At 44.2% G+C, this 25,890-nt stretch overlaps 2 protein-coding genes across 5 annotated transcripts in view; one reads left to right on the top strand and one right to left on the bottom strand.

The window, feature by feature from the left end:
• Positions 1–6,370, top strand: part of POLG2 (DNA polymerase gamma 2, accessory subunit) — a 31,035-nt gene extending 24,665 nt beyond the window's left edge. The window contains exon 8 of the mRNA XM_045490683.1: positions 4,200–6,370. Within this exon, the coding sequence (XP_045346639.1) occupies positions 4,200–4,359 (160 nt within the window). The 3' untranslated portion in view covers positions 4,360–6,370. The remainder of the gene's footprint in view (positions 1–4,199) is intronic.
• MILR1 (mast cell immunoglobulin like receptor 1) lies at positions 1,043–24,485 on the bottom strand. Of its 4 annotated transcripts, none has more exons than XM_045490693.1 (9): positions 24,339–24,472; positions 17,855–18,130; positions 12,408–12,695; positions 10,389–10,499; positions 8,456–8,545; positions 7,876–7,926; positions 7,675–7,743; positions 7,152–7,235; positions 1,043–1,546 (listed from the first exon to the last, which is right to left on the bottom strand). In XM_045490693.1, the coding sequence occupies exons 1-8, from the start codon at positions 24,466–24,468 to the stop codon at positions 7,180–7,182; spliced, it is 1,071 nt and encodes a 356-aa protein (XP_045346649.1). In that variant the 5' UTR covers positions 24,469–24,472; the 3' UTR covers positions 1,043–1,546; positions 7,152–7,179. The 4 variants fall into 4 exon arrangements, with proteins under 4 accessions (XP_045346649.1, XP_045346651.1, XP_045346653.1 ...); XM_045490695.1 differs by having other exon boundaries at positions 17,855–18,054; positions 24,339–24,456; XM_045490697.1 differs by lacking the exon at positions 24,339–24,472 and adding an exon at positions 23,074–23,187.
• Between the last annotated feature and the right edge of the window lie 1,405 nt (positions 24,486–25,890).

Here is a 25,890-nt window from a genome sequence, read left to right as displayed (position 1 = left end):
GGAGCTTTTAAAAATCTGAATATATTTGAGCCCTATTCTTTCTGATAACAATCTCTGACCGTTGGGCCCACGCAAGTATATTTTTAAAACCTACAGGTGATTTCTGATGCTCACTCCAGCAGCAATTCCCATTAAATCTGTCCGAGAGCTGCACACCTGCATGGTATTGTTTTGATGTATTTTCCCTCCAATCCAATTATTTTTAATACATTTGTTTTTACCAAATACCCTTCTCACGTATTACACCACACCAATATCCATTGAAAGATGTTACTAAGAAATAGTCCTGTGAACTCATTGTTGATTTAGCCATAAGAGTGTTTTTGAAGGCATTTGTTTGCTGTTATACCACATCGTCCTGTAAGGAAGCATGGGAGAAATTTCTCTCAGATAATTGTGCTTCTCCTGAAGACCGGCCTGTTATGGTTCTCTATTTATTCATCGTGTTCATTCAAAAAGGCTTTCTGAGCACCTGAGTCCCAGGGACTGTAAGTGTTAAGGACGTAGTGGTGAACAACACAGACAAGTCCCTTCCAGGGGTGGGCAGGTGGGGACAGATGCTAAGCGGGAGGCACATGGACAATTTCAGGTAATTTCAGATAGTGGTAGTGTTGTAGGTAATAGAACAGGATGATGTGCCAAATCGTGGCTGGGTAGTGTGTTTTGCATAGGTTGTCGGGGAAGCTCTGAGAACCTGACCTTCAAATTGAGGCTGAATGATACAAAGGGGTCAGGTGTGTGAAGATCTGGGGCGGTGCGACTAGCAAGAGCCAAGGCCCTTAGGAGGGAAAAGGTGTGGAACGATCAAGGAGCAGAAAACAGGCCAGGGGAGCCGGAATAGATGAGCATAGGGGAGATGGGTAGAAGAGGTCAGAGAGGTGGTCAAGACCCACGTCACTTAGGGACACTTGGGTGGCTTAGTCAGTTGAGCGTCCAACTCTTGATTTTGGCTCAGGTCGTGATCTCATGGTTGGTGACTTTAAGCCCCCCATCAAGTAGCTTTATAATGTTTGCAAACCTCAGGCACACCTCTCTTTCTGCCCCCCTGCCTTCTGTCATTTATGTTTACTCTATGAATCTTCTTGAATCTTACACCCTTTATCTGCGTTCAGGTTTCTTCTTCAAGTATACGGCGTACTTGTTTCACTGAGAACATGATTGGAAAACCTCCTTCTCAGTCTTTGTCTTAAAATGCCTTCATTTTACCCTCAGTCTTGGTTGATATTTTGGCTGATGTGGTAGATTCTTTGGCTCTCTTAAGTGTCATCATGACCCTCCTATTTGGTGGCATCAGAAACCTAAAAAATTACAATTCCCTTACTGCCAGGGTGTGTGTGGTTGTGAATGTCTTCCATTTAGACACGCGTGCGTGGGATCTGGCAAGTAGAAGGGAAGGTGGTGGTTGTCGCTGAGAAGCAAATGTCTGCGGTGGCAGAACTCCACATCCCATGTCGAGCCTCCAGTTTCTGGGCCTGAGGCTGTTGTGGCAGGAGGCAGCCAGGGTAACGGCAGCAGTAGCTCTCCAGTCTCCAGATTGTAAGAACATCTACAGTTAAGTTATCTTTTTTTTTATTTTTTTTTTCAACGTTTATTTATTTTTGGGACAGAGAGAGACAGAGCATGAACGGGGGAGGGGCAGAGAGAGAGGGAGACACAGAATCGGAAACAGGCTCCAGGCTCTGAGCCATCAGCCCAGAGCCTGACGCGGGGCTCGAACTCACGGACCGCGAGATCGTGACCTGGCTGAAGTCGGACGCTTAACCGACTGCGCCACCCAGGCGCCCCTACAGTTAAGTTATTTAAGTTGAAGAGAGTTTAGCAGGGTTGCTAAAGGATACAAAATCAGACAAAAAAAAAAAAAAAACTGTGTTCTGTATATCAACAGCATGAAATAAAATACAACTTACAGCATCAACATATCAAGTACCTAGGAATAAATAAGATGTGGAACGAAAGATGTGTAAGATGGGTATGCAGGAAATGATAAAATGTTAAGAGAATCCAAGAAGACAAAAGCAGTGAGATGCTTGTAATGTGCAAGACTCATTATTATAACAATGTTAATGCTCCCCAAATGGATCTATAAATTCAATCCAGTATCAATCAAAATCCCTCTAATGTTCAGGGTTTGTTTTTGTTTTTGTTTTTGTTTTCTTTAAGAAAATAACAAGCTGACTCTAAGATTTAATTGGAAATGCAAAAGGTCAAGAATAGCTAAGACATTCTTAAAAAGAACAAGATGGGAAAATTTGCTTTTCCAGTTATCAAAACTTATTTAGAAGAGTATGGTGGCAGGGCACCTGAGCGGCTCAGTCGGTTAAGCGTCTGACTCTCGGTTTCAGCTCAGGTCACGATCTCATGGTTCGTGATTTCGAGCCCCGCATCGGGCTCTGCACTGACAGCACAGAGCCTGCTTGGGATTCTCTCTCTCTCTCTCTGCCCCTCCCACAATCACTCAGTATCTCTCTCTCTCACAATAAATAAACTTAAAAAAAGAGTATATGGTACTAACGCAGGAGAGATAAGTAGAACAATGAAACGATCTGAAGCGCAGAAGGAAACACACATTGTACATGGACATTTGATTGTGTGACAGAGATGATACAGCAGTTTGGCGGGCAAAGGACAGCTTTTCAGTGGATGGTGCTAGAGTTGGCTATGTTCGTGCACGGGAGGGATGAACTATGATGTCCACACCACACACATCTGGGTGGATGTAGACCAAAATATGAAAGTCAAAACGCTTCAGAAAAACAGGCTAAGTAAGGGCCTCAAACAGGGATTTCATTAAAAAAAGAAATCCAAATGACCTATAAATATGGGAAAGTGTGTTCAACCTTATTAGTCTCAGGGAAACGCAAGTTAAAATCACAAAAAGATATTACTAGATGGCCACAAGAATGGTTCAATTAAAATGACCGTGCGGGGCACCTGGGTGGCTCAGTCAATTGAGCATCCGACTCTTGGTTTCTGTGTAGGTCATGATCCCAGGGTCATGGGATCGACCCACATCAGGCTCATGCTGAACATGATGCCTCTTTGAGGTGCTCTCTCTCCCTCTGCCCCTCTCTCCCACTCATGCTCTCTAAGTAAGTAAGTAAATTAATTTAAAAAATAAATAAGTAACGACCCACATCGGACTCGTGCTGAGCATGATGCCTGCTAGAGGTTCTCTCTCTCCCTCAGCCCCTCTCCCCTGCTCACGCTCTCTAAATAAATAAATAAATAAATAAATAAATAAATAAATAAATAAATAAAATGACATCGTCTACCATTCAAGGGAATGGAAAGGTGATAGAAAGGTGATAGAACCACTTTGGAAAATATAATGGCATCATCTCCTTACATTGGGGATAAACATGGGGATGAATCCCATGACCCAGTCATTGTATTCCTATACATATTCAACATAGTCGCACGCACATGGAAGCAGCAGACATGTTGTTGCATAAGAGCAGTCACAGCTTCATTATTTGTAATAGCCCCAAGTTGACAACAGCCCAAATGTTTGTCAGCTGCAGAATAGATAAGTTACAGTATATTCAAACAATGGAATACTATTTAGTAGTGAAATACACAATTAAAGCTGCATGCTGCACCTCACACATCTCACAAATACAATGTTGGGCAGAAAAAAACCAGACACAAGAATGACTGCTCCATGATTCCATTTGTATTCAATGCAAAAACAGGCAGAACTAAAGACAGTATGGAAAAAGAACCAAAGTGAAGCTGAAATAGACCTGAAAACAAAGTAGCTATTGAAATGAAAGCTCAGTAGGTCTTTTCCTTTTCCTTTTCCTCTTCTTCCCTTCCTGAACAATTCAATCCGAAAGCCAGAACCTGTGTGGGGAGCGGGGGGGTGGGGGGGTGGTGGGGGGCGGGGGGGGGGTGTGGAGTGGGAAGCCACAGGAAGTCGCAGCTGGATGGGGAGGGAATCGTGAGGACCATGGAAGCATATAAGGTACACAAAGCACTTAATAGCAGCTGGACACTGGTATGTGCTCAACACATGGCAGTTATTGTTTTCACAAAGGAACTTTGGCGAGATGGCGTAGCCACCACCTCTGTATCTTGTGTCACATCCTCGGGGCCTCACCTCTGATTCCAGCCGCATCTGGGACTTCGTTCACTTTGTGTTGACAGCTTCTCACTTCAAGCGTGCAACACATACCATTTTCTGCCCTGGTGCTTTGCAGTGCCCTGCATGAGACGCCCATGGAAACCCACTTGGAATGTCCACATGCACAGCCTAGAAGTCGGGGAGGCATCCCCTCCTGGGACACCCCTCAGCCAATCAGGGATGGAAGTCAATGGATAACCGCTTCTTACTATCAGTCCTTAGGCAGACAGTTCTAAGAAACATCTTCTCGTTGCTCAGAAGGTTCCAGTGAGATCAAGCCCCAGTTGCCCAACTCAACAGTACACCCTGGTACTGGCTTTTCCTCCAGTACCTGATGCTTGCGTCACCTCCCAGATAAATTATTTGCACAGAAGGCCTTATCTCAGGCTCTGCTTTCAGGGCTAGCCCAGGAAAAGACAGGGTATCAGAAGGCCCTAGAAAGCAGTGCTGGGAAGCGGAATTACTCCTTGGATGGATGGCAACATGTGATGTTGGAAGGGGGTGGTGATAACACTTGCACGCCATAGCCTCCCAATTACTTTACAATTACTAACACCTTCCCCTGCAGTGGGAAAGAGGACGGGGGTAGAAAGTGAAGCACTAGGCTCTTCCATGGTTTTAGCACTTGAAAGGCACAGGGCAATCGTAATTATATGGATTGTGGACTTGGTTGGCTTCTACTAAGTGCTTTAAAAGCTTTGCAAGGAGAAAATGAGAGGCTGTCGATTCAGGGCATGCTGTGAAACCCAGAGGCATTCTGGACTTCAAAACTTCAGAAGGTCTTAACTGGATCAAATCCAATTCCCAGTAAGGTTTCTAGCTTGCTGGCCCCTCCCCGCCCTGGGTTGACTTTCCCTCCTCTGAAATGTTTCACTGTACCTGCTCTCTCACTCCCAGCGCCTGGGGTCACCTGACATATAGGCTACCTGCACCCAAGTCCTTGTCTCAGGCTCTGCTTTAGGAGGGAGCCCAAGACAGAAGAGGCCAATGGTGACTGAGTTGCCAAGTTTATGACCACAAAGACTTCAAGATTTCTAAGGGGCGCAGCCAACTGGTATGACTCAAGAGTAAGCATCATACCACAAAGAGGTAGCCTTTTAAAAATTCTTATTATATGCCTGACCCTGTTGCAAGCCCTTTACATTCATTACCTGAGCTAATTCTCACAGTGGCTCCATGATGCAGGTATTTATTTGTCTCCCCCGCTCCCCACTTTGCTCTTACCCCCCAGATGAAAAAAAACTGAAGCCCATAACTTATCCAGAGTCACACAGTTAAAACATGACTGAGCCTGAATTCAGCTCAGTCTGTTTGACTCCTTACTCTCTTAGCCTCTGTGACATACTGATTTCCCCCAAATACAAATATCAACAGAGAAAGGGCAGAAATTATGCTCATGAATGCTGCCTTATGACAACACAATCCTCTAGTCTGGACCTGTGTGCACAGTATCCCTTCCCACCCTAAGAGGCATTTCCATGGCCAGTGCTTCTGCTGATCTTTGCTAGGACTGAACTCCCAATTCAACCACCACTAAGCTGTGGGTGACCTTGTAAAATTACTTACCTCATCTGAGTCTAAGTTTCCTTACCTGTAAAAGCAAGTTCTTAATATCGGCCTTACAGAATGTTATACAGTTGGTGTCTAATAACTGGTAGCTGTGCTTTTTCTAGTCAGAGGTCCACTGTTGGGAGCGATTAAGACAGAGGTTCAGGCACCACCCAGAAGAAGAGCAGAGCAGAAAAATGTTGGCCATGTTGTTTTGGTTGTCTACAAATGCCTTTTGGCTTTTATTGGATGTTACTAATAACTCCTAGGATGAGAGGCTTAAACTAGGAACCATTTTGTCCCCTGTAGGGGTCTGAATGGGTGGCTCCCCAAAAAGATTAAGTCCGTGTCCTAACTCCTGAAACCTGTGAATGTCACCTAATTTGAAAAAAGGGTCTATGCAGCTATAATTGAGGATCTTGAGATGAGGCCATCCCAGATTATCCAGGGGGTTCCGAGATCCAATGGCCAGTGTCCTTATAAAAGAAAGGCAAAGGACGAGAAGGCCATGTGAAGACAGAGGCAGAGACTAGAGAGATGTTGCCACAAGCCAAGGAACACCAGGAACCACGGGAAACTGAAGCAGACGAGCAGGATTCTCCCTTAGGGTCTTCAGAGGGAGCCCAGCGCTGCCGACATCTTGATTTTGGATTTCTGGTCACCAGAACTATGAAAATAAATTTCTGTTGTTTTAAGCCACCAGTTTGTGGTAATTTGTTAAAACAGTCAAAGTAATCCATTCTCCTTTCTCCCACACAACACTGTTCTCTCCACAGAATGCTGATGGGAAATGCAGCGCATAAAGGCACGCCTTTGATATTAGCTAAGTCTTGAGGACTGAGGAAGTCCATGAAAATCAATATAAATGTTTTTGCAGCCTTCCAAAATCTGAGAGCAAACCAAAACAGCAATGGGTAATAAATGTGTACTTGGTGTGTAACTATAGGGACTGTTTTCTTCAGACACATTTTCAAAGGCACCAATTTTTGTTTTAGAATTTAGACACAAAAAGCACAGTGGTCTAACAATTACTCTTTTTTTTTTTTTTTTTAGAGAGAAAGAGAGAAAGCATGGGAGGGACACAGAGAGAGAATCTTAATTAGGCTCCATGCCGAGTGGAGCCCCGGGGGAGACTCGATCTCACGACTGTGAGATCATGAGCTGAAATCAAGAGTCCGATGCTTTACCAACTGAGCCACCCAAGGCGCCCCACAAGTACTCTTTTTTAATGATGTGGCAATGGGGAGAGAATGGTCCATGCATAAAAATAGCAAAAGCATTTAAAACCTGTCACCAGTCAGGATCCCACCTGACAAAACTATTATCTGACGACAGGATTGGATGTACCCAAATAGGCCAAAGGAATAGTGTTTGATCATGAAAAATAGTAATTTATTTTAGGTAACCAGTGAGATATTTTTAAGTATTAGTCAAATTTGCTTTTTCTTCATGTAAATCAGCTTCAGAAAAAGCATCTTACTCTGAGATGTAGCTTGTAGCTTTAAATGTCATCTTCTGATGAGCTCAGAATAGATAGACCCAGTTTTACAATCATTACAGGCTTCTGAAATATAAAAGAGAAAATAATTCAGTAAAACTAATGTATATATCCATAGAGTCTCTAAAAACCAACCACCACCACCCCTCAAAAAAAAAAAAATCTCATTTTAGTAGCTGGGTGGATTGACAGAACCAAGAATTAACTGGGTTTTTTTCCTGGACTGTATACAAACAATTTATTCTTTAAAATGGTTTAGGACTACCCCGGTATCCTCCTCTCTGAGTTTTTTATACGTCACTATGTCACATCCTTCCCTCTTCCCTACCCACCCATCTCCCAATGTCATTTGTTAGGAGCTGTGGTATTGGTTGCTACTGGTACCCTGGGTGTGCATGTTGCCCCCATCTACCCGGTCCTTGGGCTTCTAAAGCCCCAGAGTATGGTGGCCTCACAGGGACCGCGGTCTCATTTTGTTAGCATCTCTTATCCCAAACTGGCTCACCACGACCTCCAGGTGCCACCTCCTGGAACATGGGGGTAGCATAATGTATCTCCTGGGAGTGTCCGGTTCCTGGGCAAAAGACAGGGAACAGAGTTACTAGGCCTGTCATCCGAATCTCTGATCACCATTTCGAGGGCAGGGTTTAGCCATCTGCCCTCGAAATGGTGTGCAGCCTCTGGACTTTTCCCAGAGAGCACTCACCATCTTGGGCTGTGCGAACACACTGCCTTGGTTCCAAGCCTGGCACAGAGTCTATGGGAACGAGATAAATTGGGAGTCAGTGGTGTTTGCATAGTACAGAGCAGGTAATTTGCTTAGCGCCATGCCTGGGGACAAGGCCGGCCCTCAGTCAGTTGGCCGGGTTTATTCTCATCGTTACCAAGGCCCTGCCCTGGGTCTATTTACCATAAAGCAGCGTATGATGCCTGCATTAAGAGGGGGTCATAAGAGGCTCTGGAACACCCTGCGGATCATTGCGAATTGACATTAAAATATCTCCACGATATGTTGTGAAGTGAAAAAAATCAAGGCGTAGGATGGCATGGCTATGACCTGCTACCATATGCATAGAGTATCTGTGGAAGGATTTTAAAAACTGATGGTTAAACCGGCAGGGTGGAACTGGAGGTCATGGGTCGGAGGGAGCCCTTGTATTCTATAACTTTTCTTCATTTTTTTTTTTTGTACCCGTGTGTCTGTACAACCTTAAAAAAATTTTAAAAAGACGAAACCTGAAACCAACCAACCAAACCAATCAAAATACCCAACAAAGTTCTCTTACCTGCTTGAGTTTCACAGACATTTGCGTATATTCCAATTTCCATGGGTGTATTTCTATAGTCTCTGGGTGCCTGATCTCTCATAGCTTTTCCTACATAAATTGGTACAGAAACATTAAACCAATTCAGCCACATTTTTCTCATTTCCTCTGCCAAGGAGCCGAATCCCCCAAAGTTCCGAAACAAAGAATGACCCCGCTCCAATGGCCTACACTGTCATCCATTGAAGGAAAACCATGGGCTTAGCGAGGAATCCATATCACCCGCTTCTCCAAGCCAGAAGCCCTTTTGATTTATTTCCCTGGGTCTGCAAGGAACATCCTTTGCCCATCAGATTACGCAGATTGCATTTGGGTTGGCCAGAGACACATTTTCTTTCCTTTGCTGAAAAAGAACAGTCTGTAAAAACCTTTGTAATATCTGCAAGAGACAGTAAATTACCCAGCCGAGTTCTATTGAATCCTGGCCAGTAATCAAAGAATGCTAATTCCACTTTTGCAAGACCCTGGGCTTTTTGTAAGAAGGGAAGACAGGTTGTAAAAAGGTATAAGATGTATACATTTTGACATCTAGTTTCAAGTTTTGTGTCAACTGAGTCCCTGACTTCTCTGCCTTAAAACTCTCTAGAGGAGGCACAGGGGGAGGCACAGGTGGCTAACATGCATCACTTAGGTCTCTCCCTAGCTGTGACAGTATCTCCCCATTCTACAGGTCAGAACACTGAGGCTCCAGCAAGTGAAGGAACCTGCCCAACACCCCTCGGCTCACTGGTACGGAGACATCCTGGTTTTTTGTGCAAATCTTGATATTCCTCCATACTTGTGGGCCAAGTGAAAAGGCCAAATTTCAAAATCTTAAGTAGAGGTGGTCCCGAGAGGTGACTGGCGAAAAGCAGTGCCTGGGGCTTGATGCAGCACCTGAGGTGAGGCAGAGGCATGTTGCTTGAGTTCATCTTCAATTACGGAGCTTCCTCGGAGGGGCAGGGCCAGCAAGGAGGTGGACAATTACAAGGCAAAGCTCTTGCCTTTGCGGAGCTGGCGGTCGGGACCTACCACGTCATTTGCAGGGCCCAGTGCAATGCGAACATGCGGGGCCTTTTGTTAAAAAATTATTCAGATTTGTGTGCCCATGTTTACAGCAGCATTACTCACAATAGCCCAAAGGCGGAAGCAACCCAAGGCCCCGCTGACAGACGAATGGATAAATTTAGCGGATATATGTATTTGTATCTATGTATGTATCTGTGATGGAATATTCTTCAGCTTTAGAAATGAAGGAAATTTCTGACACATGCCCAACATGGATGAATCTTGAGGACATTACGCTGAGTGAAATAAGCCTGTTACCAAAGGAGAGACACCCTAGGATTCCCTTAGATGAGGTCCCCAGAGTAGTCAATTCATAGAGGAAGAAAGGAGAATGCTGGTTGTCAGGGGCTGGGGTCAAGGCAGCTGAATGGGGAGGGTTTAATGGGGACAGGATTTCAGTGTTGCAAGATGAGAAAAGTTCCGTGCACGGATGGTGGTGATGGTTGTGGAGCAGTGGCAGTGTCCTTATACTGAACTGTATACTGAACAGTGGTTAAGATGGTAATGTTTATTGGTTTTTTATGTATATTTTACAATTTGCTTTTATTTTTTTAATGCTTATTCATTTTTGAGAGAGGGAGGGAGGGAGGGAGGGGCAGAGAAAGGGGGACAGAGGATCAGAAGCGGGCTCTCAGCTGACAGCAGCGAGCCCAGTGCGGGGCTTGAACTCACCAGCTGCGAGATCCTGACCTGAGCCGAAATTGGATGCTCAACCCACTGAGCCACGCAGGCGCCCCCTTCGTCGTATCCCATTTTTAATTTTCCTTTCCCTTCCTCTGCACCTTCTCTCCTGTTCTCTGTATCCAACGCCCACGGAAAACCGTGAAAAGCTGCCAAAAGAACTTACCTGCTCTGTACTTTGGTAGTATCCAAAATGTCAGAATTGGGATTATTACCATTAGCACCAGCAATAATCCCAGAAGCAGTAGCTGCAGACAGAAAGGACAGCTGCCTCCACCTGGAAGAAGATAGCGGTTCATTGGTTACCGCACAGCTTTCTTTTCCAATGACATTGAACTGTAGAGTGTTCTGGAAAGGGCAGTTTACAACCGTCTCCTAAATTAATTTAATTGCCTCAGACCACTATGGACACCTGCAACTCTTGAGAGGTAACTTGTTAGTCAGTGAAGTTCTTTTTTTTTTTTTTTCTTTTTTTTTTTTTTTTTTTAATTTTTTCCTTCAACGTCCATTCATTTTTTGGGACAGAGAGAGACAGAGCATGAACGGGGGAGGGGCAAAGAGAGAGGGAGACACAGAATCGGAAACAGGCTCCAGGCTCTGAGCCATCAGCCCAGAGCCCGACGCGGGGCTCGAACTCCCGGACCGCGAGATCGTGACCTGGCCGAAGTCGGACGCTCAACCGACTGCGCCACCCAGGCGCCCCTCAGTGAAGTTCTTAAAGTCACAACCAAATACATCTTCCACAAGGGGTCGCACAAAGGAAGAGAAAAAACAGCACGGCCTTGAACCAGATTCCTGGCAACACTGTTAGAGTCATAAGGCTCAGAACAGCCTGGCCACTTATTGGGCAAAGCCCTTAGTCATGTTGGCATGATTTATGTCACCTAAACAGCTACCATTCGTTATTAACTACACGCCAGATGCTGTGTTAAGCACTTTGCATGCATTGCCTTATTTATCTCATTGATATCACTCCCATTTTACAAATGAGTAAGGCTCAGAGAGGATAGAGGACTTTCCTACAGTCACACAGCTAGTAAATGGAAGGGCTGTGGTTTGTAGGCAAAAGCAGGACTCTGGAGCCTGAGTCCAACAGGCTGCCTCATCTGTTAGAACTTACCAAAGAGCAGGGTGTGGGCTCTGTTCTTCTGTGGATGAGGCTAGGTGAAGTGTTCAATGCCCAAGTGTGCCTACTGCCTTAGCTAACCTCATTTTTGTTCTACCCTCCTCCTACCTCGACAAGTGTTACTTCATAAGGACCTGGAAAGCCAGGTTTGAGTCTAGAATTCTCAGACTCTTCAGACTTCTGTGCCAGAATATGGCGGCATGAAGAGAGTCAGCCCTAGCCCCAGGCCCAGCCCAGCTTTCCACTCGAGCTCTGATGTGCACCCCAAGAGGCCTCGCCTACACATGGATCCTCTAGCCTGCATGTCCAAATGCTGTCCACACCCCCCACAAGCAGCTCCCTACACTTGAGTCTAGGGATGCTCCTATCCTTCCTTACCCTGGTACAATCTTGGGAGGATGAGCTGGGAACAAGACTTGTGTAGGCCCTGGAAGGAGGGTTCTGATGTGACTGGGTAGGGAATTCAGGTGCAGGTACCCAGAATATGGTTTAGGAAAGTGGAGATACAGGGTCCAGGTGGGCACATTCTCATGTTCCCCTGGGCCCCTCAGCCTGTGGGAAGACACATGGCCAAGAAGCACCAAAGCAGTGCCTTCCAAAACACAGGACTGGGACAGGGGCCCTTCTCACCACAAGGGTGGTCCCCCAGAAGTCTAGACTCACCAAGCATTAGTAGTGGGCAAGAAACAGCCAAACGGGAGGGCACAGACATTAGAAGTCAATGAAAAAGCAGAAGAAAATCAAGACCGGGCTCCAAGCCCAAGAAAGATGCAAATTCTAATGTGCTAGCTTAGAACCTGGGCAGTGGGAGATCAAGGCAGGAAGCAGGGTCAAGTCAGGAAATCTCACTGCAAGGTTTCTTCCTGACCTAGCTTCTAGGCTTTTCGTCTTCTTTTGGATGGCAGAAAGAAACCCCATCAGAATTTGTGTGGAACCTTCCAAAGGAAAGGCCTTTGGATGCATACAGCCAAAGTGGGAAGTGCGTGGGCAGGGGAGAGGCTGGCTGCAGTTTTTGGAAGCAAATCCAGAGCCTGTCGAAAGAGTTCAGGTAGCCCTTACCTGTTGAGGGATTGATGAAGACTGGTTGACTGTATTTTGCATGGTCAGGCAATTTGTTTTCAGCTTTGCACCTATACTCTTCCCTTCCGCCAGTGCTTTTCTTGGTTAAGTTGAATTCAGCGGGCTCCCTTACGTACTTGGAAATGGCTGGTGATATGGCAGTATCTTTTTCAAAGAAAGTATAATTGATGGGCAGAGAGCCGTTGAATGAGATGCAATGCAGTATTATATGTCGGTCTGTTTCTATTTTAATGACGTTTACGTTCAGCACTGGTGTAATCACTGTGTCTAGGCAAATGAAAGTATGTGTTAAAGGGATGAGCAGAATGGATTCACCCACTCAGTCCACCAGCATGGATTGAACCTCTATTCCTGACTGTGGACGCAAAGATAATGACACCCTTCTTGAGAAGCCAAGGAGCTTGCAGCCCAGTGGGAAAGACCGATGGTATATGGTTAGCTCCACTCAATGTGGCACAAGCTGGGTGCTGAGAACACCAGAGGGTGGAGGGTGTCTCTTACTTTGAGGAATCAAAGCACAAACTTGCCTTTCAGCAGAATTCTCCATCTGTTTATTGTTGACAACGAGTGTAATTCTGTCAAAGATCTAGTTCCAAGTATGAAGTTGAGAGGCGCTCTTAGTCCCAGTCTTTATAAGGCTACATTGTTTTTTTTTTTTTTTATCAAAGAAATCTAAAAATATAATCTTTTCTAACTGTATTTTTATTTATAGAATTCAGCTGAATGATTATCTTCTACTTCCTCCCACAAGCAGGAAGTAACTCTGATAGATTCAAGAGAACTTTTCAACAGGAAGTGTGTGGGTCTGCTTAACTCTGTCAGGGAAAACCCTGTGGTATGGGTATTTTGTGGGAGAATCCAGCTATATTATTTATTTAATAATTCAGTAATAAAGCAGTATTATAGGAAAGGAAGGATAATTGTTGAGTATCCATTCATGTACCAGGCTTGCTATTCACATTACCTCATTTCACTTTGTAACAACAGTACTACAAAGAGGATAATATCATGCCCATTCCGCAGATGAACCCACTGTGATTCAGAGAGGTAAGAAACTCACACAGCTAGTAAACCAGCAGATCCAGGGCCAACTCAAACAGATTTTTTTTTTTTTTAACAATATCAGTTTGGCACAGAAACAATGAAATACAAGGACCCAAGTATAAGTAAAATCAAGGAAAATGATTTAGTCTCCTTGCTCCACCCCTCCCTTGAGCAGAATCCCTGAAGCAACATCCTTGACAAGGCAGCACCTGGTTGGTGATGGTGGCCTCAGAGAGCAACTTTGGGAAGAGCACTGATAGGACATTCTTCCAATGGAACTGAAATCTATATCCTGTAGTGTCCAGGAAGGAGCAGTTGAAACAATTCATGAGGAAGCAGGGCGCATGGACTCCTCGCTGAGATGGGATGATCCAAACTGGACCAAGGACTGATATCTAAAGTGACTGGAAATATGTAAACTTTCCTGAGAGTTTGTAAAAGGACTGACTGGTAAAAGGGCGTCACAGCATCATGGTGATCAGAGTAAGGGAGTTGCTACTCTTCACTAACCCAGTTATATTTTTAAAAACTTCAAGGAGTCCTTTAAGACTCATTCAGCTGCCACGTTTCCTTTAAGACTTGCCTAAATCCTCCAGGCAGAAGTGCTTCCTCTTCTGCCTCCTCTCGTCTTTGGCCCATCCTCTTATATGATACACTTGGGTGTCTCATGGTCCCCTCAAGTGTAATCTGTTTGAAACTGAACTCTAGCTGATCTGCTAGTTAATGAAAAATCAGTAGGTAGATAAACATATAACAAAATCCCATTCTTTAAGAAATGTTTTTATTAAAAAAAGAAATGTTTTTATTTAGATATATATTCATTCATCCACCCATCCATCCATTCATTTACTCACTTTACCATGGTAAGAAGAGTTAACAGGAGATCTACTTTCTTAAATCTTTAAGTGCTCAATACAGTAGTATTAACTACAGGCACAATGTTGTACAGCAAGATCTGGAGAACTTACTCATCTTGCACATACCCATTGAACAGCTCTCCATTTCCCCCACCTCCCATTCTTCTAGTTTTCCCCATCTCAGTAAATGCAACACTCCTATCGTGGATCACATTAGATATCTGGAAATCATTTTGATTCTTTCCTCACCTTCACTACTGTGAATCCAAATCCAATCATCAAACAAATCCTGCTGCTTCTTCCTCCAAAATATACCTGGAATCCATCCATGTCTGTCCGTCCTCACCATTGTTTGTCTCCTGGATGACTTCAAGAGCCTCCTAACCAGTCCCCAACTTCTCTTGCCCTGCCTCGCCTAGAATGTACTTTGAAGATGATAAATTGGGTCATAGGCCCTGCCTGACTTGGCCCCTTCCCACTCTAGTCTCACCTGGGGTTACACTCCCCTCATTTGACCTTTGGCCATACCAGCTTCCTATCAGGTCCTTCCCAACCAGCCAAGTTCTTTCCTAAGTTGGAGCTCCTGAACAGGCTAGTGTCCCTTGACTAGAGCCCTCTTTCTCTGTCTCCTTGCATAGCTAACTCCTCATTCTTCAAGGCTCTACTTCAATGCCATCCCCTTTGAGAGGCCTTCCCTAACTACCCTACCTAAGTAGATCACTCCACCATGCCTTGCCTCACTCCATCACTGTGCCAGTTTCTTTTTTCTTCATAACAAGCAATGCCGTTTGTGATTATGAATCTGTTTGGGTACTTGGGTTTTGTATCTCCCCAACAAGACTGTAAGCTCTACCAGAGCAGAAACTTAATGTATATCCAGGGTTTGGCACATTTGGGATATCATCAAATATTTGATGATTGAGTCAATAATTAGTGAATTTGTGTTCATGGCTCATACCCCTACTGGGCTGGGGACAAGAACATGTCTTAGGCATCACTGAAACCCCAGCAACACCCAATACCCAACACAATTACTTGCACAGGGTAAGCACTCAATAGATATCTACTAATTGGATCTAAATGGGGCTGAAACAGTCTTATAATCTATCAAAATAATTCTACAGGACAGTGTAGTTACCATGACAAATTGCAGGAAACTTGTGCATTTACTTGGAAGGCAGGATGTGGGAAGACTTTATACATATCTGTGGGACAGAAGCTCAGGAAATGAAGACTTGGGGTTTTTTTAATCAGCTGATTTAAAGCTTCAGCCATCAAGTTCATAAACCATCTAAAACTGGGCTTATTCCTTACAGGAGTGTAGGTCCCCATTATTCAAATGGAGGAAACCCACACTAATAGTGGGTCTTGACATCTTTTCTCACACTGAATCTCAGTGATTTGAAGGACAATCGTATGTTTTCTCTGCCATAGTGCCTACTCTCCTCACCCCATGCTGCCCACAATAGACTGAGATTCCCACCCAGAGTTAAAACCCATGTTAAATGGTATTTTACCATTTAACCCATTTTAATGGTTGAGGGCTGGAGATATAGCAAAGGTGCATCTAAAGGGAATATGCAAAGTTGCACGGGAAGCCAGGGGTGCACAGGTTCCCCAACGCTCACCCTGTTGCTCTTTCTGCAGTACAAGGCGGCTCAGTCCAGCCTGGTGGCCTAGATGGACTATTATCAGCGGAGGGCCTGCCCTCACGTCATGTACCACATCCTAAGACCATGTTTGTAAGGATTTGCCCCTTCTTCACTCTTCTTCTACAGTATGGCTTCTGTTCATTTTGGGTTCAAAACTCCTAAAATGGTTGGTTTTAACCTGGATCTCCTAAAAGCCTTATGCAGAGATTTGCATCTGTAATCTCATGAATATGTTTCAGGAAAAGTACCCATCACTATCATTCGATTGTTAAGACAGCTATAACCTAAAATGCTAAGAACGCTTGCACTAGAGCAATGGCGCTCGGAACTTTCTGTAATGATGGAAACGTTCTGTCTGCACTAACAAAGCAGCCACCGGCCGGCTGTGGCTATGGAATACACTAAGGAATTGAGCTTTTTGCTTCATTTAGTTTTAATTAATTTGGATGTATATGTAAATAACCACACGTGGCTAGTGGCTACTATGCTAGAGAGCACAGACCTAGAGAATCACTCAAAGATTCAGTCAGCGAGTCAGAGCTCTTATGTTTAGAAGCCTCCAGGTTCCATGCCCACATATTACCTGGAAACCCTCTCTCCCTCTCTCAGAAGTCCTTTAACAAGGTCACCTTTATAAATGAGACCATTAATGCTAGGTTGTGAGAGGCTTGGGTGGGAAGATGGGAGAGAAAAATATAGCAGTAATAAGATGTGGTTGGGCAGGAAGAGTGCTGGCTGGTGGGATGCCTGCTGGGTGGTCACTGCAAAGGGAAGAAGTTGGAAAAGACCTGGGGCTTTGAAGACCTTTGCCGCAGGGTCCAATACTGATTCTAAGTCTTCTTGCACCTTCAGAGAAAAAGTAGTTTTTGCCTACGTGATGGGAATCCTAGAATAAAGCATCTAGAAAAGATCTCAACAATTTCCCAAATTGTTCACATAAGGCTTTTTGTCTAAGGCAATCAGGCTATCATTATTTGAAATAGCAATGAGTCTTTGGAAGAGGTATGCCGGATTGCCACGATGTCATTCCCCAAATACCAGCCGTGGCGGTTGGCCACCCTGCCTGCTATCTTCCACCCAGCCGAGTACGACAGGCACATCTGTGGAAGCCCAGAAGGCGCAAACTGAGCGGTTGGTCATAAGACACCAACCTGGGGCACCTGGGTGGCTCAGTCACTAAGCTCCCGACTCTTGATCTCGCCTCAGGTCATGATCTCACTGTTTGGGAGATTGAGCCCTGCGTTGGGCTCAGCGCTGACATTGCAGAGCCTGCTTGGGATTCTCTCCCTCTCACCTTGCCCCTCCCCAACTCACACCCTTGCATGCACGCTCTTTCTCTCTCTTAAAATAAATAAGTAAACGTTAAAAAAAAAAAAAAAAAAGATCCCAACCTAAATGGGAGTACTTGCTTCAGTACAACGATCTCAGCCGCAGAGGGCTCACCAAAGATCCTGCCTTAATTCATTGGGCCCTATGCAAGATCAGCAAATATCTATCCCAATCCCAAGACCTCACTCTTAGGAGCTCTGTTAGGAATTGGGTCCCCCTTCTTCTGGTATTATGTTTTCAAAACTGACAGAAATAGGAAAGAAAAACTTATCTAGGAAGGAAAATTGGATCGACCATTTAACATTTCATATTAAGTCTGGCAACGATGACCCTATGTATTATAATAGCTTAAAGAAGTCTATTAATCATTAAAAAAAAAAGTCTTCGGAAGAGCAAGCAAAATGGAATTAATAAGACTAAAGATCTCAGTGACATACTTTCCAAGCCCTTGAGGGAGTATTCGCAGGAGAGCAGAGAGCCCATTCTAGGACAGGAAAGAATCCCACAAATCACAGGGGCCCCCCAGGGATGAGTCTCTACTTACCAACAAAGATGAAGTTGAACTCATGACTGTATTTGGTAACTGAACAGTTAGAAACTTGGACTTTGCATTTGTAGGGACCCAAATCATGGGCTTCCGAGACGCTTAGGTTAAAAATCATGGGTTCACCTTTGCCTTCCTGGGTTCTCAGGTGCTTCTCATGCCGAAACAAAAGATAGGTGATCTGTAGTGATGGGTTCTGGCTGGAACAAATTAAAGACACATTTTGACCCCTCGTGACTGCATTTGTTTTTGAGTTCAAACTTGGAGAAAGGAGTTCTGGAAAACAGAGTAACACAAGAAAAAAGTCTTTGTTAATGTCGCTTAATAACTAAGTGGTAATCTGGCCACATTTTGTGGGTCAAGGGGTAGAGACGCTCGTTCCTGGAGAACTTTCTTGTCGGCACAGCCAGGCTGACCAGTGTGTGAGGAAAGCCTCAGCACCTACAGAGGCTCCTTCCAGTGACGGATGGGTGGCCTTGACCAGCTCTTCCGTGCTTGCTAGCTCTTCTGCTGGTGAGAGCTTTAAGTGGACACTCTAATTTTTCCTTCTTTCTTTTTTTAAATTTAAATCCTAGTGAGGGGGCGCCTGGGTGGCTCAGTCGGTTAAGCATCCGACTCTTGGTTTTCGGCTCAGGTCACGATCCCACGGTTTCGTGAGTTCGAGCCTCACATTGGGCTCCGAGCTGCCAGTGAGGAGCCTGCTTGGGATTCTCTGTCTCCCTCTCTGTCTCTGCCCCTCCCCCACTCGCGCTATCTCTACCTCTCTTGAAATAAATAAATTACAAAAAATTTCATTCCAGTTACTTAACGCACAGTGTGATATTAGTTGCAGGTGTACAGTGTGATAAAAGACACTCCCTTAAGACTGGCTGTGCTGACTTAGAGATATTAAAATTCCGGGGCGCCTGGGTGGTTCAGTCGGTTAAGAGTCTGTACTCTTGATTTCAGCTCAAGTCATGATCTAATGGTTCGTAAGACCTAGCCCCTGTGCTGACAGCACAGACCCTGCTTGGGGTTCTGTGACTCCCTCTCTCTCTGCTCCTCCACTCTCCCTCTGTCTCTCTCTCTCTCTCTCTCTCTCACTCTCACTCTCTCTCTCTCAAAAATAAATAAACATTAAAAAAATTTTTTTGAAATAAATATTAAAATTCTAGGTTCTCTGACCAAACATTATGTCTGGTGACCTTTTTGGACCACTATTTCTTTTAAATTTCTTATTTTGAAAAAAAAATTATTTAAATTTTTTTTAATACTTATTCATTTTTGAGAGAGGGAGAGAGACACAGAGAGAGAGAGACATAGAGAGAGAGAGACAGACAGAGGGCAAGCAGGGGAGAGGCAGAGAGAGAGGGAGACACAGAAACTGAAGCAGGCTCCAGGCTCTGAGCTATCAGCACAGAGCCCGATGCGGGGCTCAAACCCGTGAACTGTGAGATCATGGCCTCAGCCAAAGTCGGGTGCTTAACCAAGTAAGCCACCCAGGCGCCCCGGAAAAAAAAATTATTATTTCAGAAAAATTTTAATACAACAGTAGAGAAGAGTACGTAATGATCCTCCAGGGGCCTACCACCCATTTTAACAAGTATCAACTCGTAGTCACAACTGCTTCATCCGCCTCCCATCCCATTCTATTATTTTTATTTTTATTTGTATTGTTTTGTTTTCTGACGGGGGGTGGGGAGCGGCATGTGAGTGGGGGAAGGGCAGAGAGAGAATCGTAAGCAGGCTCCACGCCCAGCACAGAGCCCAACTCTGGGCTCGATCTCACAACCGTAGGATCATGACTTGAGCCGAAATCAAGAGTCAGACACTTAACCGACCAAGCCACCCAGGCACCTCCCCTTCCATTATTTTAAAACAAGTCCAAGACCACATATTATTTCCTCCACAAATTTCAGTATTGAGAATAAAAACAGCCCTTGACAAGTGAGAACCGGCCTGGCTAGGAAGTGACCCACCGCTAAGAACACCAATACCAGACAAAGACCCTGTGACCATGTTGGATTGAGACAAACACAAGATAATTTCACGATCATCTCCGAACGCAGATAAAGACGTGAGCATCGTCCAAACCATAAAAATGGCCAAACATCCCCCTGAACTGGCTGATATGAGTGACTACTGAATCTTCATCAGCCCTGACTCTGCCTTGCTCTGTTCTTCCTGTCTTTTAGATCGTAATTATTGAGATGGCCAACCATATCACTATCCTCACTCCCTGAAAGAATCCAATCCAGAGGAAAGCCTGCTGCTTTAAATCTCCCTCCAAAATCACCTAACATAAGTCCAAATCTTATCATAAGATTCTAACACCTTCTTGCTGAGACATCCCGTGGCTCCCATGGGACACACTTGCTGTCACTTCCAAGAGTCAATACACCCAGCTTTGTTCAACTACACATGTGTCCTTGGTGATCTTTGCCTGGAGGACAGTGATAGTTTGTATCTCTAAAAGGTAAAGATTCTTTTTTGTAAAAATACCATTATCACACCCAAAAATTAACATTGTTTTTGAAATGTTGTATCAAACATCTAGTTAGTATTCAAATTTTCCTGTCTCCTGGTGGGTTTTGTTTTTGTTTTTGTTTTTGTGTTTGTGTTTTGTTTTTTTAGGATCCAAAACGGTGCATTGTAATTACTTGATATGTTTCTTACATCTTATTTTTATTTTTATTTATTTATTTTAAAAATTCTGATGTTTATTTATTTTCGAGAGGGAGAAACGGAGAGTGAGCAGGGGAGGGGCAGAGAAAGAGAGGGAGACACAGGCTCTGAGCCGTCAGCACAGAATCTGACAAGGGGCTCAAACTCACAAACTGAGAGATCATGACCTGAGCCGAAGTCAGAGGCTTAACCGACTGAGCCCACCCAGGTCCCTCCCCACCTTTTTTTTAATTAAAAAAAATTTTTTTAACGTCCATTTATTTTTGAGAGAGAGAGAGAGAGAGAGTGAGGGGGAGACACAGACTCTGACACAGGTTCCAGGCTCTGAGCTGTCAGCACAGAGCCCGACACGGGGCTCAAACCCACGAACTGTGAGATCATGACCTGAGCTGAAGTTGGACACTTAACCAACTGAGCCACCCAGGTGCCCCTATTTCTTATGTCTTTTTAAATCTGTAGATGTTTCCATCTTTTTCTTTCCCCCTGCAATTTATTTGTGGAAGATGGCAAGCTCTTTGTTCGATAGTGTTTTCCATGGTCTGGATTTTGTTGATCACATTCCCATGGTATCCTTTACCTTGATCCTCTGTCCCTTGTCCCCTGAATTTAATGAAATTCAGATTAGCTTTTTTTTCTTTTAAGTTTTATTTATTTAAGTAATCTTTACACCCAATGTGGGCTTGAACTCATGACCTCAAGATCATGAGGCTCATGCTTTTCCTATTAAGCCAGCCAGGTGCCCCCAGATTAGCTTTTATTTAGCAAGAATGCATGAGGGTAGTGTGCACTTCCATTACGAGGCACATAATGTCTGGTCATCTCTCTTTTTGTTTCTTAGTCGGCTTTGACAATAATCACTTGGAAGCATTATTTCATTAGAGGTTGCAAAATGGTGATATACTAATTCATTCCTTTTCCATTTATTATCTGAAATAATTCTATAAAGAGAAACTTGCCCCCATCAACTATGGTTATATGGAGATACGGTTTGCATTGAAAAAGCAGGATAAATGCTTGATTCTCTTCCTTTATTGACTGGTTCTGAAAATAATGAGTTGGTTTCCTAGCATCTTGTAACAGGATATTTTTCTTTCACTGTTGTTATTTTTTTGTTTAAGAATCATTATGAACTTGGGGCACCTGGGTGGCTCAGTCAGTTAAGCGTCCAACTTCGGCTCAGGTCATGATCTCATGGTTTGTGAGTTCAAGCCCCGCGTCGGGCTCTGTGCTGACAGCTCAGAGCCTGGAGCCTGCTTCGGATTCTGTGTCTCCCTCTCTCTCTGTCCCTCCCATGCTCATGCTCTGTCTCTCTCTGTGTCTCAGTAATAAATAAATGTTAAAATTGTTTTAAAAAAAGAATCATTATGAACTCATAGTTTACATATTTGATGTATTTCAATCCATTGCAATTATTATTTTTATTATCCCATTTTTTGGCCATGAGAAGCATCTCTATACCAGCTCCTGAGTCCTTTTTTGTTTTGTTTTTTGTTTGTTTGTTTGTTTGTTTGTTTTTAAGTAAGCTCTATATTCAATATGGGGCACAACATGGGGCTCAACATGGGGCTCAAACTCATGACCCCAAGACCAAGAGTCACATGCTCTACCAGCTAGGAGCCCCTCATGAGTCCTTTGACACTAGCTAGTAGTCTTTGATAGCTTGTATGTTTGTATTTTATTATTTTAAAATGCCAAGGAGGGGCACCTGGGTGGCTCAGTCGGTTAAGCATCCGACTTCGGCTCAGGTCACGATCTCACAGTTCGTGAGTTCGAGCCCCGCGTCGGGCTCTGTGCTGACAGCTCAGAGCCTGGAGCCTGTTTCAGATTCTGTGTCTCCCTCTCTCTGACCCTCCCCCGTTCATGCTCTGTCTCTCTCTGTCTCAAAAATAATAAACGTTAAAAATAAAATAAAATAAAATAAAATAAAATAAAATAAAATAAAATGCCAAGGAAAAAAATAACCCTCATCAGAAAATCTAATGTAAAAGAATAAAATTATTAAGGAATTAAAGAAATATTAGAAAATGTTTTTATATCACCTGAGAAGAAAAGCTCTTCCGAATAAGACACAAAAATTGGAGCCACAAAGAAAAGACTGAAAAACTGACTCCCCTAAAACTTAAAAATCCCTTGAAAGCAAGGGATTTTTCATGTATATATATTTTCACGTATGTAGATAGATAGATAGATAGATAGATAGATAGATATGTCAATGGCAACTGAATAAGAAAAAGACAAATAAATGGACAAATAATATGAATAGGTAATTTCCAGAAGAATGAATGCAAAAGGCCATTAAATAATGCTAGGGCCACGGGACAGTTTGGGTGGAGGAGGAGTTTAGGCCCCTCAAAAATGTCATCAAGCTCCCTTGCCCTTTTTGATCTGGACAACTGACATTTTCTCAGCTTCTATAAGCTCAGCTTCAAGATAAAGCCTCTCCTCTCCTTCCAACCAGACGGCTGTCCCTAAATTTCCTTTCCATAGAACTTCGGATTGGCACAAATTTAAAAACAGATTGTGTCCACTGTTGGAGAAGGCTGGGACACACTCACCCTGTGACTGGGTACCCGGTCTGTGTGTTGAGAGGGCAACTTAACAATTCAAATGTACATGCCCTTTGACCCGGCGATTTCACCTCCAGGATTTTATCCTCCAGAGATGCTCTCCCCCTCTCCTGTGTCCACAAAGGATGTTTTGTATGAGGATTTTCATTGCAGCATTGTTTACATTACAAAGAAAAAACTGGATAAATCAGTAAGGGGGGTGGTTACATGAACTATGGCTGAGTCACATTATGAAATGCCAAGCAGCCGTTGAAAAAAGAGAGGTGAGTCTACATCTACTGCTTACAAGGATTTCTGTGATGTATTGTCATCTAAAAATAGGACTGGGCCCCTGGGTGGTTCAGTTAAGCATCAAGACTCTCGATTTCAGCTCGGGTCATGATCTTGAGGGTCGTGAGTTTGAGTCCCACATGGGGTTCCGCGCTGACAGTGGAGAGCCTGCTTTGTGATTCTCTCTCTCCCTCTCTCTCTGCCTCTCCCCTGCTCTCTCTCTCTCTCTCTCAAGTAAATAAATAAACTTTAAAATAAATTAAAAAGGACACGTCACAGAAGAGTTTGTTTCCTATGGTACCGAATAGAGAATGACTGTTGATAAGTGGTTGCTTCTGGAAATGGAGAATTGGAGAGCACAACAGCACTTTCATATTTCATCTAGTCACAGCAGCATGGGCTGGCATTTACTCACAGCTTACCATATACCAATTTCTGTGCTAAGGGACATGGCTTGTCCCACCGAGTCCTCGTAAGAACCCTCTCAGGTAGGTGATTTTATTATCCTCACATCACAGAGGAAAGAGATTAAGTGTCAGGTGGTTACATCAGACACCCAGCCTGCCTGCTGGAAAACGGTAGAAACCGGGGTTAGGACCACAACCCTGGCTGGTCTAGTTCCATGATGATAAACCACCTCCCAATATATATTTTTATTTTGTTGCTTGAATTATTTTACAATGATTATGTGTTGATTTTCTAAATTAAAAAAAAAAAAAACAATAACAACAGAGAAAGAAAGAAACATTTCAGCGTAAAAACAATCTCAACATTTAATCTCTGAACCTCAGGAAAGAGCCTTCAACTCCCTCCCTCCCATCATTTCCTCTTAAACTGTAGGTAACAGAAAAGACTTGACTTTGGTTGTTCGTCTAAAAGCAAAGAAAGACTTATTCGTGAATGGTCGTGCTGAAAGCTGACCATCTCCACGTGTCGGTGAAAAGAGTTTTGGTAAAAGAGAGAAGGAAGTAAATGAAACTTACTGTTCCTCCATTCACAATCCAGGGCAGCTCTTTGAACTGAGAGAGAGAAAAGGAACATGAGAAAACTCTTTTTCCACATCACGTTTTGGTTTGGAGACACAAGCTTCAAAATGGCAAATGAGCCATACATGGCGAGAGAAGAAAAAAATGCCCTAAAAGAACAGTTTCTTGAAACAGCTCCAGAAGAAATTAGGGAGGAGGACACAGGAGGCATGATGACCCCATACTGGTGAGTCATTTAGGGAACTTCCTCTTTTTTGACAACGTAAAAGAAATTGGCGGTGCCTAGACAAGTTTGAAACAAAATATGATTGGTTGGTTTGACTGACCTGTGTTCCCCCAATGAGTTCTTGTACAAAGAGACTGGTGGTTCATGGGTTCAAGCCCCATGTCAGACTCTGTGCTGACGGCTCAGAGCTGGGAGCCTGCTTCAAATTCTGTGTCTCCCCTTCTCTCTGTCCATCCTCCACTCACACTCTGTCTCTCTCTCAAAAATAACCATTAAAAAAAATAAAAAAAAAAAAGAAATGCCTTGTATTAAATATTATATTAAATGCTGGTTCTTAGGCCCCACTCCAGACTTACTAGGAATAAAACCTGGGACTCTGAATTGTAACAAGGGCCCCCAGCAGTCTCTGAGTCTCTACGTTACAACCCAGAGAGGCTTGTGATTCACTTCTACTCCATCTAGAATTCTCCTGGCTCTGTGAAATGTATGCAGAGGTAGAGTCACATAGCGGCACCTGGGTGGCTCTGCCGATTAAGCATCTGACTCTTGATATCAGCTCAGGTGGTGACCTCGGGGTCATGGGATCGAGCCCAGGGCAGGTTCCACACTGAACATAGAGCCTGCTTGAGATTCTCTCCCTCTCTCTCTGCCCCTCCCCTGCTCAAGCTCGCTCTCTCAAAATAAATAAATAAAAACTTAAACAAAAGAAGTAAAGCCACATATTCCAGTGTCACCAGTCTGAAGTGGGGAGTAGGAAGTGTGAGGGGCTTCCCAAGTGGAGGGAGCTGTGACCTGGCCAGGCCACTTTGGTGGTGATTTCTTTTGCCCCTCTAAGGCCTGCCCTATAGGTCTCCCACTTTTCTGTGGACAGGGGCTCTCTCTGGGGGAAGTCAGTTTCCTGCCCAGGTACATGTCCTTCTGGGACATCGTCCAACCTACTGTGTGCATTCAGTCCAGGTGCTCTTTGCTTGGCCTCCCCACGTCCCATCCTGTGGTGGTGAGTCATTCTGGGTCTCACACCTAGCCACCCCTGGGGGACTGAGCAAAGCCAGGGTCTGCCACCCAGCCACTGTCTGGAAGCAAATCATTAGTTAACTCTCAGTGCATAGAAGGCCCTTATTCCCTTCTGATAGTAAAAGTTGCTTTTGGGGGGCACTTGGGTGGCTCAGCCGGTTAAGCACCCGACTCTTGATTTCAGCTCAGGTCATTATCTCATGGTTCGCGAATTTGAGTCCGACGTTGGGCTCTGCACTGACAGTGCAGAGCTTGCTTAGGATTCTCTCTCCCTCTCTCTCTCTCTGCCCCTTCCCTCCCCGTCTCTCT

Source organism: Leopardus geoffroyi, chromosome E1 (assembly GCF_018350155.1).
Source record: "Leopardus geoffroyi isolate Oge1 chromosome E1, O.geoffroyi_Oge1_pat1.0, whole genome shotgun sequence".
NCBI classification, from domain to species: domain Eukaryota; kingdom Metazoa; phylum Chordata; class Mammalia; order Carnivora; family Felidae; genus Leopardus; species Leopardus geoffroyi.
This window is presented reverse-complemented; position numbering and strand designations above follow the sequence as displayed.

Coding starts and splice junctions, on each gene's coding strand:
- MILR1 (XM_045490694.1), bottom strand. CDS start 24,468: ATGTATGGCTCATTTGCCATTTTGAAGCTTGTGTCTCCAAACCAAAAC. Junction 18,131..24,338: donor GGATTGTGAATGGAGGAACA/GTAAGTTTCATT, acceptor TCTGTTTTCCAG/AACTCCTTTCTCCAAGTTTG. Junction 7,236..7,674: donor GGTGGCACCTGGAGGTCGTG/GTGAGCCAGTTT, acceptor TTTATATTTCAG/AAGCCTGTAATGATTGTAAA.